Here is a 16,626-nt window from a genome sequence, read left to right as displayed (position 1 = left end):
ATTGTAATAATTGTTATAATATATTAATAATATAAAAATATAAATAAATGTATGAAGTTAAATACAAATATGATTTTTTTTCTAACTAAAATTATTTTAATATTTACTTCAGGAAATAAAATTTCTTTTTATTTTTTTAAAAAATTGTTTAAGATTTAATATTTATTTTTTTCAGCAATTTTAAAACCCGCACATCGTACGAGCCATTATCTAGTTAATAAATATATCCATCTTTAAGGTACTAACTTTCATTTTATTGAAATTATTTACTTCTATTATATGTTGACACTTTTGTAACTTCCATAATACTATTAGTATTGTAATGACTAATAGCAATGTGAAACATAATAAATATTAAAATATATTTATATGTAGTTATTAAATTTTGTAACTCCAATATAGCTTATGTAACTTCTTATAGATATAAATTGATACAAGGAATAGTGCATTAAATACCCAATTAAATAATCAATTTATAATGGACTTCTAACTCCACTTTTTCCTACAAAAAGAAAGACGCACATCTCAAACCTAACATAAGTTTGCAAATTCTATAATTTTTTGTATTCAACTAACATTATCTTAGAGATAATGTTTATTTTTATATAATAAAGTAAGATTTCCTCAAACTCATATTTTAAAAATCTCACAAGTGGCACACATTCCTTTCAAAATTATATACATAAAAAATATTTTGACATTTTAGCAATGTCTTGTTAGTTATTATATATATATATATATATATATATCATTTATATTAAAATAATATCAAGATATAAAAATATGAAAATATTATAATATTTAAAATATTAACTAATTAAAGTGGACATTTTCAAAAATACCCATTTTCCATGTTCTTTTTTAAAAACCCCTCTATGTTGAACATTTTCAAAACTACCTTTCTTACGTACAAAATGACCAAATTACCTTTTTTCGACTGACAGCAAGAATGTACAGTCATCAAAATGAAAAAATTTCCGCCAACAAAAAAAAAAAATTCCCGCCAAAAAATGAAAAAAAATCTGCCAAAAATTATATTTTCCGTCAAAATAAAAAAGATTCTCGCCAAAATTGAAAAATTTTCCTGCAAAAATGAAAAAAAATCCCACCAAAATTACGAAATTAGATTTTCCTGCCTATTTTTTTGAAATTTATACCTTATAAAAAACCTTTTTAAAGGTTTACCAGGTTTTTAAAAAAAATTTAGAAGATTCAAAACCTTATAAAAATCTTGTAAATGCTTTTACAAGGTTGGAAACCTTTTAAAAACTTTATAAAAGTCTTGTAATTTTTTTTTGCCGGAAATTTTTTTTGGCGGAAAAGTATGTCGGAATTTTTTTTTGCTAGAAAATTTTTGTTTTTCATTTTATTGATTAAAATATTTTTTAGATAATGGTAATATAGTCATTAAAAATTAAATTAGTGCAAAAATGAAAATGACCAAAAAAAGGGATATTTTTGAAAATGGATATATCTCCCTATATCAAAAAAGATATTTCTAACAAATTTTTTAGAATACTAACAAAAGAAAAGTTCACAAAAACGTAGAATTCATATCATTCAAAACCCAAACAATAAAAAGTATCTTGAGAATCAAAATGGAACATGGAAGATGATAAATTTGAAAGAGAAAAAAAATGAGAACAAAGAATAATTAAGAACAACAAAGAGTACTTATGGTGGTGTCTTCGACTGAAGTTGCAAGGAAACAAAATAAATTAGAAGAAGACGCATAAGTTTTTGTATTTGTAATAGTCAATTACTTGAATTGGGAAGGAGAAGTAGAGATTGTGGGGGAAGGAGAAAATGCGTAGATATTTTGTTTTTGTTTTTCAAATTTTTTTGTTTGTAAATTTGAAGTAATAAAAATGTGAAAGTACATAAATTGGGACTTATGACAGGTGTCAGATGGAGAGAGTTGCAGTTAATAGTGAACTTACTTATGAATGATAGAATAAGGATGAGGGACAGAGTGAATATGTTTTATAAAAGGTTCTTTTGACAAAAAAATTAAAATAAAGTATTTAGTGTAGTATAAATGTATAATTTTAATATCCATGCTTGTGCCTTGAAGTTAAAAATTTAAGCATTTCGTGTAACAATGTGTGACTGGGTGCGTGACAACATGCTAACACCTGCATTATCGCCATATTGGTAAAGATAATAATTGTCATAGATGTAGAACGAAGGAGGGAAACTATAAATCATATGCTATTTGAATGCCCACCAACATGCCATGTGTGGGCTTTATCGACAATCCCTTCTCATCCTATGGTGTTCCCTTCATCTTCCCTATATGCGCGTGGTAAGGATTTTGGCACACTCGATCAAAATTTGTGAACGTTCCCTTGGATAATGTGGTACATTTGGAAGGCAAGAAACAAAAAAGTTTTTGAAAGTATTTCTGAGCCTCCACAAGATACTTTAGAGAAAACCACCCATGAAGAAGAAGTCTGGAGAAGAGCAAACAATAGAAATATACCACCAACATTAGTAGAGGGGCATACTTGCGACCCCAATCCCACAAAATTATCTTGTATATTATATCGATGAATCTTAGCATACATAGGTGGATAGGAGTGGACACGGTTGGATTGTGTCTATTAGTGATAGAATATTGCACATGGGACTAAAAAAATCCCGCAGAAACCTATCCCCTTTAATTATATAATTTTAGCAATGTCTTTTTATATTATATATATATGTATTTTATTTATTAATATTTTATGTACTTACCGTAACATTATAATTTCTCAAATAATAAATTGTCGATCTACTTGGTAATACATTGTTTAATGTAGTAAAAATCTGTGTAAATGTCTTTATTGATATGACATCTATTTGATGGTTCCTCCTATTGTTTTGACTTGTTAGTGAAATGATTAGTCTAATAGTTTCAAGACTAGCAAATACCTCACCATAATTGCCTTTGACTATGAGTTTTTGCCACTAAGGGCATCATTAATGGGAGAACTTTTTTTTGTGTTCTTAGATTAAATATATAGTGAAAATAATGTTAGATCAGTTGTTAAGATCATAGGTAAAAAAAATGGGAGAACTAATTATGGTGTTCTTAGAATAAATATATAATAATATAATATTCTTAAACATTTTACAAAGATGTAATTTATTATTAACTATAGACCAAAACTTGAATGTGAACAAAGATACAAACCAAATTCAATGATCCTTGGACAAAAAATTATTAATACTTACCTACAAAACTTTCAAATTAAAAAACAGAGAGCTCTTTACCTGAAACTATGAAATAACCAAATCTGCAGAGAGGTTCTTTTTACCCTTTTGTCTTAGAAAGATAAACCTGAGACTTAAACACTGAATCTCCAATTTTAAACCCTGGCATTGTGATGAACTCGACGCTTAAATCGTCTTGTCCTTCTTGTTTGTCATCACCCACAACAACAGATTCCATGTAGACACCTGAGAATCTGGTTCCTCTTCTGACCACAAAGATCTTTGCTTTTAAGATCCAAGGAAGCTGCAAATGATCCAAGAATCCACACCCACTTTAACCGAGCCATAAACCGTTCTGTTCTCAGTCAACACCGTGAGCTTCCCGCTTAAATCCGTGGCTAATATATACCTAACACGACCAACATGATGCACTTCCAGTAAAGTCACAGGATCAGCTGAATCATCCACATCAAACTTCCCAACATTTTCCATGGAAACACATAAACCCTTCCTCTAGTTCCTAAACACTGATAGATACGAAACTCGAGTTCCTAAATACTGATAGATACGAAACCATGCTGTAACGGGAAAATCAACCGTGGTGAAAAACTCAATCAAAACATCACCATTTCTCAAGAACACATAAACCCTTCCTCTAGAATCACAAATAACAAAGTACTTGCTCGAACCTTCGAAATCTCTAAAAGGTAACACATTGATACAAGTTGCATCGGAATTGAGTTTCACAGCTGATGTGAACTGAAACCTCTCAGACCAAATCACAAACCCTCGAGAAAGATTCAATCACTTTTTTATTAATTATTTTTTGATATCACCAATCACAAACCCTCAAGTTCTTTGTCCTGGCGGTTCTTCATGTCTGCAACAAACATCAAATACCATTCGAATTTGGATTCTAGATTCCGACTAATTCTACAATCTCGTCACCTAATTCCTCCTAAGACTACAGATTGAATTACTAACCTGAGATTATGAGAGGAGTATGCAAAATCACGATTGGTCTGAGAGGGAGAGTGAAGAAGATTTGCCCAGAGCGTTGATGGAACATAGAAAGAAGAAAACCTAGAATCGATTTCAGACAGAAGGGGAAAAATGAAAATTTTTCTTTCTTTCCAAAACATCTCGACCAACCAATGACGATGAGCCACGACAAATGAGAACTGGGTTTGGATCAGTTCTCATTCAAGATCAGAAAATTTGATCTAAGCCCACTATTCACTTTTTTATTAATTTTTTTGGGCTTAGAACACATAGTGTATTCTCCCATTAATGATGGCCTAATCGTGCCTTGTACTTTCCAACATTTTCTTTAATTTATTCATGTATTCTTTCCTATTGTTTCTTGGAAGCTCATGGACTAACAATCTGCAAATAGACAAAATAGAGTAAAGTTTCTCTTGTAGACTTCTGAAATTTGGAGTTCTTTCATTTCATTTTTCTTTTTCTTGAGAATTCGTTTGTGAAGTTCGGTGGTGTGGTTGCTCCATGTCATCTTCTTCAATTCAATTGTGAAGTAAAATCATAAAATTGGATTTGTATTAAATGAAAATACGAGAACTAGAGATTCCAATGATATTCGGAGTGGATGTGTTTACAAACTATCTCTTAGTACTAAGTGATTATGTCGAAAATTAGATCTTCGTTTCTCCTTCTAACACATGCTCTTTATATATTCTTTTTTTTTTTTTGATAAAAAGCTCTTTATATCTTCATTACCATCTTAATGGCTCCTTCTTTTGCGAGGTCACATCACTTGCGCTCATCGATCCTTCGTATATTACAGATTGACTTGTTGTGTAACCCCGAGATTTTGGCTCGACTCCCGTCAGTTCGATCTCCGCTAGGCCAACTAAAATGGAGTTCTCCTTCTCCACTAAGTCCACTTGGGTGTTCATGACTTTACGTTTGGGCCACAGATCATGGCGCTATTGTATGTAACGCTCCGACAGCCATCTCATAATGGATCCCATGTCCACTCCCAGTCTATGGGTCTACTTTTTTAATGGACCTCACGTTCTCTCACTAGACCGGTGAGCCCATTCATATCCGACAATTGGTTTGCTACGTCTGAGAGATTTTAAAGACTTTACCGTCCGTACAAATCACCACATGATTTTTTTTCTGTGTTTTGTCGGAACTATGCGAGTGAGATTACTCCAGAATGTCACCCATCCTGAGATTACTCCAGCTCAAGCACGCTTAATTCTGCAGTTCTCTTAGGACCTTTGACTAAAAAAATAAGTGTATTTTGATAACATAGATTGCCAAATCAATTTTTTTAAATCTCTCCATAAGTCTCTAAAACTGGGATGTCACAATCTCGCGATAGTCTCCAGAACTATTAGTTAAACTATTTTGACTACAATAATAAGAAGTTGTGATTTGGTTGTATAAAAAAGACGTAATTAGTAACTAAATCTTCACGTAATTTCAACGTTTTAATTAGTAGCATTGGAAACAATTAAATTTTGTAAAGCTTTTTAAGATTTTTCATAATCGTAAAACACAATCAGAAGAGCTCTCTTTTGCACTAAAAAAAAAATTGCTTGAAATGATTAACACTATGGTTTTGGTTACAAACATGGGGTTGCAAAAGTCCAGGATTTAGTTTCTTGGGTCATCAAATAAAATTCGTTTGCCCAAAAACAAAAATGTGAATCATTTCTCCTAATTGTCAAACACAAGATACATATACATACCCAAAGAACAATAGTTGTCACAAGAATTGAGACACTTTTCCAAACAAGAGAACACAAAACAAAACAATTTTCTATGGCCTTAAAGATATTGTCAACCCATTGACCTCAAATTCTCTGACATTTTGAACAAATTTCCTATCTATGCTCGAAAACTAATCCGCAACGTTCCAGATAATCCCCAAAAGTAATCGAAGTGACCACTTGGCACCTAAAAACACCAGCCTATAAAAGAAACCAAAGATGAGTTATGCATATCGTCAGAAACTTAAGTCATATCTAAACAATTCCATATGTTTATGTGCTCATCATGGGATCTCTACATAATTATCGAACAAAACATAGTGGTACCTTCAGATGAAGATGCTCATTTTGCTTCCACACTCTGATTCTGCAGAGGATTTCCCGATGTGTTTCTAGTCTTCTTATACCAAAAGAACATGGACCAAAGTGCTCTAAGCAATACTCCATTTGCAAAATGTGGAACAAATAAACGCCCCCAGTATGGATAGTACGGTCCAGGAAGTTTAATCAGAGTGAAGAACATCATCATAGCTAGCAGATGCCACGGTACTTCCGCTTCCTGCAAGAACCAAAAATATAGTAAACAGCTGTTTTTTCAATTTACACATTCGAAAACAGTATCTTAAACGCATAGATTGGGATAAATTAACAACATCTGTTAATCTTTTTTACGACCTTGAGACGAGGAGAGATCTTCAAAGCGGCTTCTTGCATAATGCCCGCAACAACCATACCGAGGACTAACGGAAACGGGACTAAAGCAAGTTTCCTCTCATGTGCACAATAAGACATCTCACTGATTGAAGAAACCGCCAATATAGGAACAAACAAGAACTTAACGACTGATATAGCGAGATCAAGAATGAGCTGGATGAAGTTTCCGAAAGCTCTATTCCAAGGGAACTCCTTAACCGGCTGAGGAGAATTATCCCAAACATCTTTTGTTACCCTCAGCAGATTATCAAAACTAAGCCTCTTTGGTTCCCCTAAATGTTCAGATTCCATATGAATTGAACGACAGAGGAGTGGTCTCTTTGAGACTTTAGCTTCATTAGCACCCTTAAAGGTACAACCTTTATTGTTCTTAGAGTAGAACAACGTGAACTGCAAACACAAGATATAGAGAAATCAAACAACTCAGTTGAGGGAATATCACAAATTTGATATATATGCCTGACGAAAGATTCATAATTTACATGTTTAATGGATCCAAATAAGAGAGGCTAACCTCTAATTCACCATATTCTACTACCAAAGCTAAGCCTAAGTGCAATATCTTCCACAATTCAATTGAAAAATTTCGTCTTTAATCCAAAGACCCACATGAGAAAACAATGAAAAGTAACAATTTTTTGTTCTGGGTCGTGAAGCTGATTTGAAGATTCGGTAGAAGAAGAAAAGAGATTTGGTTACCTGGGTTGAGTGGAGTCGCAGAGCCATTGAAGGGCGCGGCGAAGAAAGAAAGAGATGAGACATCGCCATTATATTTTTGAAAAACTGGTACTTTGATTTTTTAGAGTGTGTCCATTGTAGAAGAGGCTCTATGTGAGTAAAAGACTAAAGAGGATAAGAACCGAGAGGGTTCAAGCCTACTCAGAGAAAGAGATGCGAAAAAAAACAGAAAGAGTCGGAGAAGGTGGGATCACCTGAGCCAGTGACCACCGTAAGATCACGTGAGCTCCGTGGTATGATTGAAACAAGAAATAGTTTAACCATACATCTAATGAGATCATGGAGAAAGGGGAAAGAAATTGTTTAGAGAAAACAGAAAAATTAAAAATTAAAACAGAAAACATACACCCATCAATCAAACCAAAAGCCCAGCCTCATATTTCTTGGATTGTTGATACCACTAATTTCCGGTTTCATAGTTCTCCGGCGGTCCAATACGGTGCAGTCCATACCCTTGAAAGCTCGATGATGGTGGTGGTGTGTGTGGTTGTACGCAGGATTGGCTTGCTCCAGTATCACGCCGGCTGGTATTGGAAGAGGATCATCGCTCGATCCAGCAACAAAAGAACAATACGGTAGCTCATGCAGCCTAGGAAACTCAATCGGCAATTCTGGTGGAACCAAAGGTGGATGCTCAATTCGCGTCATGGGAGGATAAGTAGGTTCGCCAACCAAATTCCAATTAATGATAAATGGTAAATCCGGTTTAAAGGGGTATGAGAAAGTCAAAGTTCACCTTCAGAATGTTACCTTCATTGTGAATTGACGGCATGACTGAATCTAGAAGCTCAAGTAATGGTATATTAACTCTTCCGATATCTTTGTTGCCTAGGACTCGACGAGAGATTAGTCTCATGGCAAGTGTCAAATGACCATCATAGACTAACCTCTCATTCATGGGAAATTTGACAGTTTGAAACCAAGTCGGGCTTGATCCACCAAAGCGATCGACAGTAGTTTTCGCCTTTTGTCTCTCTCGAATATTTTCGCCATGAATGGTGATTTTGGCGTACACATCCATCTTTGTGATAAGATTCACATTCACACGATCACTTGCGGAATGAATATTGAGCTCTAGAGTTAGATTTTCCATAACTGTAATGAGAGCTTAACATCCACTCTGCAAATTCAGCTTATAATTTATATAGAAAACGGTATAATAAACAAAATGTAGAAAATTATATAAAATGGAAATAAAAGATTTAGCAAACGGTAATTTTAAGAAATATAATTGATATTGCATCTCAATTAAATATTAAAAAAATGATAATCCATTTTTCCCATTTATATACAATTTTAATTAGTATATAATATAGTAGATATACACTAATATGGAAGTATGTGACATGACTCATGTATCAAAACAAGTAATCATTATATTCATATTGATGTGTAAAGCTAGAAAGAAATCTATTACAGCTATTAGTGAAATAAATAATAAAATTTATTGTTTAAAAAAAGTCTTAAATTCAAGCACTTCTCTACATTCGATATATTTTTTCGTTGTTTATATATACATCTTTGTATCTATCAGTTTAAGCTTTTTTTGAAAATAATGTTAAATTATATTCAAAAGAAAAATAAACGTTGTTACAACTAGTGCATCAGGTTATAGAGCATAGGAACTATGTCTATGTTAAAACAAAAGTATTAAAATTATATTTGTCGGGAGTGTAACCACTTTTGAAACGCCGTATCATATCGCCGATCACTCAAGAGGCCAATGGCGAGCAGCTGATCTCGAACTTGTCTCTCTAGCCAGTCAATAATGCATACGACAGTGTGTGAAACTTCACCGTGACGACGCCCATTACGCTCACGCCAGATCCCATAAATAAACGCTTGGAACACATACCGTATGAGGAAACCATCGACCCTGTTGAGATGTGGGTTTGAAATAAAAAGCGCACTGATGACCAATCCGTCGTATAACTTGCGCCTAGAAGACATTTGGACAGTGACGACCACACTTCAGAAACAAAAGAGCAACTAAAGAATAGGTGATCTCTACTCTCCATAGCAGAATGGCATATCATACAATTCCCCGCGAGCCACCTGTTCCAAGCCACCATGCGTAAACCTGTCGAGAGGCGATCCAGAACTGCCAACCATGTGCAGAAGGAGTACTTGAGTGTATCATGAGTAAACCAAACTCCACAATGCCACGAGACCGTACTAGATATCGTTCGTATATGGTTCCAAGTATCTCGAGTGGATAACCTCTGTTTGAAGTCATCATTTTTTCTGCGCCACAATAGTTGATCAGGTTTCGCCTTCCGTCGCAGCCATTGGGAGTGCAGAGCGTTCTCCAGCATAGTTAATTGTTCCGACCGATGTCGTCGTCGTCGACGATTAGTCCATGCTTCTGATAGAGAACTTTGAAGACGGATCCCCAAATCAATAACCCCTCTGCTGCCAACAATGTCAATAAATGGACCAAAATCTGACCAGTTATCAAACCAAAAGAGGTATTCTCCCCGCACCCAACCTCTACTTTGCAAAACGTTTTTGCCAGCTCTCGATTTTTAAGAAGTTTTTTCCATATCCAAGAGCCCAAAGTCATTGTACTGTGAACCGACCAGAACGAAGCTCGCCGCAGGAGATTAAGAGAAGACCATTCCACCCACAAGGAATTACCATGAGACACTAGACGCCAGATCAACCTCAAGCAACTCACTAAATTTTCTTCTCTCAAAGAGCGTAACCCAAGACCACCCTCTACTTTAGGTTTACAAACAACCTCCCATGGAACCTTAGCCTTTCTAGCATTCATCTCTGTCCCGGACCACAGAAAAGCAGAACATAGTGACTCAATCTCAGCAATGCACGCTCGTGGTAAGCGAAATGCCCCCATCCAAAAAATACAAACACTCCATAACACTGAGGATATCAAATTAAACTGACCAGCGTAAGACAAGTAACGAGCAGTCCAAGAGCCAATACATTTACGAATCTGCTCCAAAAGCGGTGAGCAATCCGCCACAGTAAGCCTCTTAGTGACGAGAGGAAGACCAAGGTAATGAACTGGTAAGCAAGCAACCATAAAGGGTAAGTGCATGCCAGGGGGATTGGAAAGATCTCCAGCCAACCACAAAGGCAAACTTATTGGGAGTCCTGAAATTCTTGCAAACTGATCAAAAACCGCTAAAATGCCCTCAATAGATCGCAGTTTACAATCACATAAAACCATGAGATCTTCTGCGAAGCTTAAATGTGTGAGTCCCAAATTCTGGCACCGCTGTTGATAACCAAACAAACGATCCCCCGCTGCCCTGTCTAACAGTTTAGATATGACATCCATACACATAACGAATAAGTACAAGGATAAAGCACACCCTTGATGAAGACCCCGCGAGCTACGAAAATATCCTGCAAGTTCACCGTTTACTTGAACCGAGAACGAGGCTGTGGACACACACAACATGATCCAGTGAATAAACAGAGGCGGGAAGTGCATAGTAGAAAATATCTTGGACAAGAAAGACCATTGGACCAAATCAAAGGCCTTGGAGATATCAATCTTAATGGCACAGCGGCCCAAAATAGACGGCTTATGGTAGTCTTTTACTAGTTCAGTGGCAAGCAAGACATTCTCAATTAAAAGGCGATCTTGAACAAAAGCAGATTGGTTGCTAGAGATAAACTTTGGTAATAGTCGCTTAAGACGATTAGCAATGATCTTCGAAATTACCTTATAGAGCACGTTACAGCAAAAATAGTCTTTCATTTCCTTAGCAGAAGTGGTCTTAGGAATAAGCGCAAGGATTGTAGCATTGACACCTTTAGGCAAGAAACCCTTTGCAAAAAAAGACTGAACAGCTAGCACAAACTCTTTTTCCAAGATTTCCCGTGTAGCTTTAAAAAATTCTGAAGTGAAGCCATCAGGTCCCGGGGATTTATCACTCGGCATTGAGAATAGTGCTTGTTTAATTTCATCACCTGAGACCACACGGGTGAGAATTTGCTGATCCACGGGAGTACAACAGAATGGCAACAACTTCTCAAGCATCTCCACCGTGACACCCTCAAACCCTGCAGGAATTGCCTGCAAGAATTCCCTGAAATGGCGTTCTGCTTCACTTTTGATATCAGCTCCTTGCGTAACGACTCTACCATCCTGACGAAGGACCTCTTTGATGCTCTTCATTTCTTCCCGAGCTTTAGCCACACGGTGAAACTTTTTATTGTTTCTATCACCCACCTGCAACCAATGGAGCTTCAATTTCTGCCTCAAATACTTCTCCTCAATAGTTGCCAAAAAATCCCAACGTTTAAAAGCTGTGTTCTCCTCCTCCATTAACTATACAGAAGGATTAGTCAAATTAGCCTGTTGCTTATGGCATAACACTAGATAAGCTTCCGCCGTTTTGCGAGCAAGATTCCCCATTCGTTTTCGCGCTAAAGATCGCAGAGCTGGTATGAGGCCTTTGAGCTTTTTAGAAAACCGAAACAGAGAGGATGTGGATAAGAACAAAGGTTATGTACCCTGCCAATACTCTCCCACCAGTGGCTTAAATTCCTCTAGTTCGGTTAAAAGATTGACAAACTTAAAGGGACGACGGCGTGTAGTAGAAGCAACATCACCTTGAATCATGATGCGACAACACAAATGGTCAGAACAACTACCATCGGCGAAGACACTATAGGACTACAAATAAGAACGCTCCCAGGCCACATTCATCTACACTCGATCAAGATTTTTAAAAATAAGATCGTTCTCCCTCTTATTACACCAGGTGTAAAGAGGACCATGAGACGCCATGTCTGAGAGAGAACAGTGATTGAAAACAGCTTGAAAATCTTGCATTCCCCCTGTAACCATCAGAGAATCATCCACTTTCGAATGCTCAACCATGTCAAGAGTTTCATTATAGTCCCCCATAAGGATCCAAGGGTTAGTCTACAAAAGTGGCAGGTTTGAGTGATCTTTGATCTCCTGCCAAAGTGCCTTCCTAGCCTCCACTGTATTCATAGCATACATAAAGAAACAGAAAAACGGCTCTTGGTTCCCCAAAGTCATAGAACAAGTGATCAACTGCTCATTTTTATAAACTGGATCCAACCTTACATTTCCCTTACACATAACCCAGATATGCCCCCGACGATTATGTTCATAATGAGAAATAAAAGACCAATCAGGAAAAAGATGAGTCATCAACTGTTGAGCCTATTCCCTAACACGAGTCTCAAGTAGACAACCAAACTGAAACTGATAACTCTCCACCCACCGTTTTATTATGAAATGCTTTGAAGATTTGTTGAGACCCCGCACATTCCAAAAAAACCATACATTAATGTTGGGAAGGAGGCTTCCTACTCTGATTAGGAGCAAGAAGGTTTGATACTTTCTTATGAGCTGTTTTGGTGCCCCGCGGTAAGTAAGGCTGTGAAGGGATCTCTCACTTCGAACCCCGTACGTGAGAACTAACTTCAGAGTGTCAAAGTGTAACATTTTGATTTACCTGACCAGACTGCACAATCGTAGAAGGCGGAGGGTCTGCCTCATCTCCTTCCCCCTCTTGAGACTCTTCATTAGCTCCCAAAACAGAGTAAGTATTTGATAGCAGAGAAACCACACTAGATTTCGAAGGATCAAGCTTTTTATTTGGACTACGACCCGATTTGGGAGTTTCCAACCTTCTTCCTCCTGCACCTCAACATCGACAGGAGCGTCTTTCTCATGGTAGCAGAGAAACCACACTAGATTTTGAAGGATCAAGCTTTTTATTTGGACTACGACCCGATTTGGGAGTTTGCCAACCTTCTTCCTCCTGCACCTCAACATCGATAGGAGCATCTTTCTCATGGTTTTCAATCCGCGAGATAGACAGAACCGCATCCACAACTACAGGGTGAGCTAGAGATGGATTCGTAGCAGCAGTCGTTGCCAGAGGCAATGGGGAATGCTGAACCTGCTGCTCATTGACAAGTAACTCCCCTTGGAACAAACAAGTAGCCAAAAGATGACCCCATTTCTTGCAACGTGAGCAATGCGGAGGTAACCAAGGGTAACTGTAACAAATAACGATGCTCATTTCCCCTTCCTCCTCTTCCATAAACTCATACTCTGCAGGTAGTTCCTTTGTCAAATCCACCTCTACTAGAATTTGAGCTTCTGTGAAACTAACACACGCCTCTGTTTTGGGATGCAACCGTACAGGTTTCCCCACTGCATTAGCTAAAAATTCCAACCCCTTGTCTGTAAACATTGTGGGAGGAATGTTTTTGAGAGTAAGCCATAAGGGGATAGACTTCATAGCAAGTCTAGCTTCTTCAGCAAACGGTGTCCACTTTGTGACTATCATCGGCAGATCAGTAATATTCTACATGCCACGATTAAGAACTCTTTGTCTCATACCCTCATTCCGTATCTGAAACTTGACGGTGGACTCATTCACCGCAAACACATCTATCAAAGGCGTTCGATCCCCTAACCTCCAAATCTTGTTCACTATCATATGAATTTTCTCAACATGAGGAATTTTGGCGTGGAGAAACTTCCCAATCACGAAATCCTCCCAAAGAAGCTTTGCTCCAACAAACACCTCCCGAGGAACAACAACCCTCTCCTTACCAGCCACTTCAGATATTTCAAACTTCTGCTGAGAAAAAACATGCTTTTGAGCAACTTGAAGGAAAGAACGATTTCCTGTTTGATTCGCCGTCGCAGGCTGAGTCGACGAATAAACTTCTTTCAAACCCTCCCCCTTACCCTTATCAATCAATTGAGCCACTTTCAAACCGTCAAAGGAACACGCAGAGACTATCTCCTTCTGCATATTCTCCACCGGAGCATCCGATTGCCCCAAATCCACCGCAGAACGGCTTGGAGAAGTCGCTGGCAACACCATGCGTGACCAGAAAGTAAGAAAATCCTAATCGCTTTTTTTTCGCTTTTGCCACGTGAGCAAAAAAATTCTCGTCTCTATTTGCGTTTTTTCATCTAAATGGTGGACTGCAAAATGTTTTAGAGCTTTAAAACCTAAATGTAACAATTGTACCATTTAAAACATATATTTTTTACGGCCTAAATTTTATTATCTATTTATATTTGTTTCTTTTTTGAAACAATTATTTTTGAGGTGCACTTTTTTTTCTTACATAAAATATCATATACAAAAGTAAACTAACAGTAAATTACTTTATTCTGTAATATCATATCCAACCCAATACCCATCATCAGCCACTTTATTCTGTAAAATATTACATTTTTATTAATAGTGAGTTGAGAATTTGAGATGCTCATGTCTTTTCTTTTTTGACATCTATGTACTAGTATAGGCTCTTTCATAATCCACGTGCCCAAATGATTCAATCCCCTTGCACTATATTTAATGTACGTAGTGGACAAATCAAACCATTATTCAACCATTTTTATGGACGATTCAACATAGAATTCTGAAGATTTAGTGAGTGATGAAGCCTTGATCGCAAAAATTGCGCATCATGAAGTCGCAAAAAATTGTGCATCATATATGAAGGGTGTAACTTAACTCCGGAATTTGGCACACTAATAATGGTTATCATTGTCGTTGATCAATGAGATAATGAGTACATTGTTCAGTTGAGAAAGAAAGATATTATAAAAACATGAAACACACAAAAAAAAAAATTAAAGCACACAACCTCACACTAAAAACTACAGTGTGTTTAGAGAAGACCACAAATATTCTATTATTTGAGGATGGTTTTTAGTCTATATATTTTAAAATATTTAGGCGTTCGACTTTGCTTCTCTTTAGTGGATCTCCGCTTTGCGGTTGCTCTTTCTTACTTCGTTTCCTTTAAAACTGTTTTCCGGTCAAATTAATATCTCTCCTTCTAATGCGAGTCAAAATCTTAAAAATCCCAAAATTTAAAATTTTTTCTGACAATAACTCCCGTCTTTAAAACTGTTTTCTTTTTCAATTATTTTTAATTCCAAAAACTGATAATTTACTATAATACCCTAGAAAAAACAAAACAATTACGTTGAAAACTTGGATTTAATCCACACACCCAAGTTCTATTAGATTTAATCCACTATATATATATATATATAATCCTATAAAAATATACTTAAAACAAAAAAAGAATATAAAATTAAACTAAATAAATTTTTTAATTTCATCGTCTTCTTCCTTTTCTCAAACTCTTTTCACTTTCTTCGATTTCAACGATAGCGGCGATGAACAACGACGGCGAGGACGAGCGACCTTTGGAACCAACCTGGAAAGAAGAAACGATGGCTTCATTCTTTCTCTTTCAAAACTTGATCCAATCCCTAAAAGCTGATAAATTTTTGAAATTAAAACTGCAATCTCAAAATCGATTTTGTGAAACTTGATAAAATAGGTATTTTGCTATGGTGTTCAATTGATAAGGAAGATGGGTCTAAAATACAAGTTTTGGAATTATAATTGGTGAATTCTGGGTTTATGTTCGTATTTGAATTTCTGGATATAACTAGTATAACTAAGTAAAACTAGTAAACTAAGTAAAACTAGTATAACTAATTAAAACTAGTGTGATCTTGAAATATTAGTAAAACTAGATAAAAATAGTAAGATAACATGGTATCAGCAGCGTTCACACCGAATGACTCAACGACGATGAACAACTCAACAACGATATGTAAAAACAACGGCGGCGATGACAGACTCAACGGCAATGAACAACTCAATTGCGAGCGATCTCTGTAACCAATTCAGGAAGAAGAAACGGTGGTGATGAACGACTCAACGACGATGAACAAATCAACGACGAGCAATCTCTGTAACCAATTTCGGGAAGAAGAAACGGTGGTGATGAACGACGATGAACAAATCAACGGCGAGCGATCTCTGTAACCAATTTCGGGAAGAAGAAATGGTGGTGATGAACAACTCAACAATAAGAAGAAAATCCGGAATGACGGCGGCGATGAACCAAATCGTGAAGAAGAACAAGCCAACCGTGAGCGACTCCATCGACTCAATGATAAGTAGCTGGATTTGGTTGAACAAGTAGAACGAGATAAAACTCATTCGTTTTGGTTACGTAGAGATTCATGATTTTTTTGTTCTACATCTTATTCAGAATTGAATTTTTGGGTTTTAAGTAATACTAGTATATATAGGTATAACTAGTATGTTTTTGTAATGCTGATAAAACTAGATAAAACTAGTCGTATTTTATTTGTAATTAACCGTTTGTTGCAGATACAAAAAAAAATAAAACCACACGTACAGCTAAAAAAAAAGTAAAAAAAAATCTGAAT

The 16,626-nt window shown here is 36.3% G+C and overlaps 1 protein-coding gene and 2 pseudogenes across 2 annotated transcripts; all 3 read right to left on the bottom strand.

Annotated features, from left to right (window-relative positions):
* Positions 1–5,850: 5,850 nt before the first annotated feature.
* On the bottom strand, positions 5,851–8,505 carry LOC104742477 (uncharacterized). The gene is made up of 5 exons (XM_010463487.3): positions 7,583–8,505; positions 7,350–7,477; positions 6,612–7,040; positions 6,264–6,495; positions 5,851–6,137 (listed from the first exon to the last, which is right to left on the bottom strand). The coding sequence occupies exons 1-4, from the start codon at positions 7,650–7,652 to the stop codon at positions 6,280–6,282; spliced, it is 843 nt and encodes a 280-aa protein (XP_010461789.2). The 5' UTR covers positions 7,653–8,505; the 3' UTR covers positions 5,851–6,137; positions 6,264–6,279.
* LOC104742476 (uncharacterized) lies at positions 7,561–8,481 on the bottom strand (annotated as a pseudogene). The gene has a single exon (XR_015580675.1). The product of XR_015580675.1 is annotated as an uncharacterized LOC104742476 (transcript).
* A 539-nt stretch (positions 8,506–9,044) lies between the features above and the next one.
* On the bottom strand, positions 9,045–13,693 carry LOC147928751 (uncharacterized; annotated as a pseudogene).
* Between the last annotated feature and the right edge of the window lie 2,933 nt (positions 13,694–16,626).

Source organism: Camelina sativa, chromosome 14, assembly GCF_030686135.1.
Source record: "Camelina sativa cultivar CO46 ecotype springtype chromosome 14, ASM3068613v1".
Lineage (NCBI taxonomy): Eukaryota > Viridiplantae > Streptophyta > Magnoliopsida > Brassicales > Brassicaceae > Camelina > Camelina sativa.
This window is presented reverse-complemented; position numbering and strand designations above follow the sequence as displayed.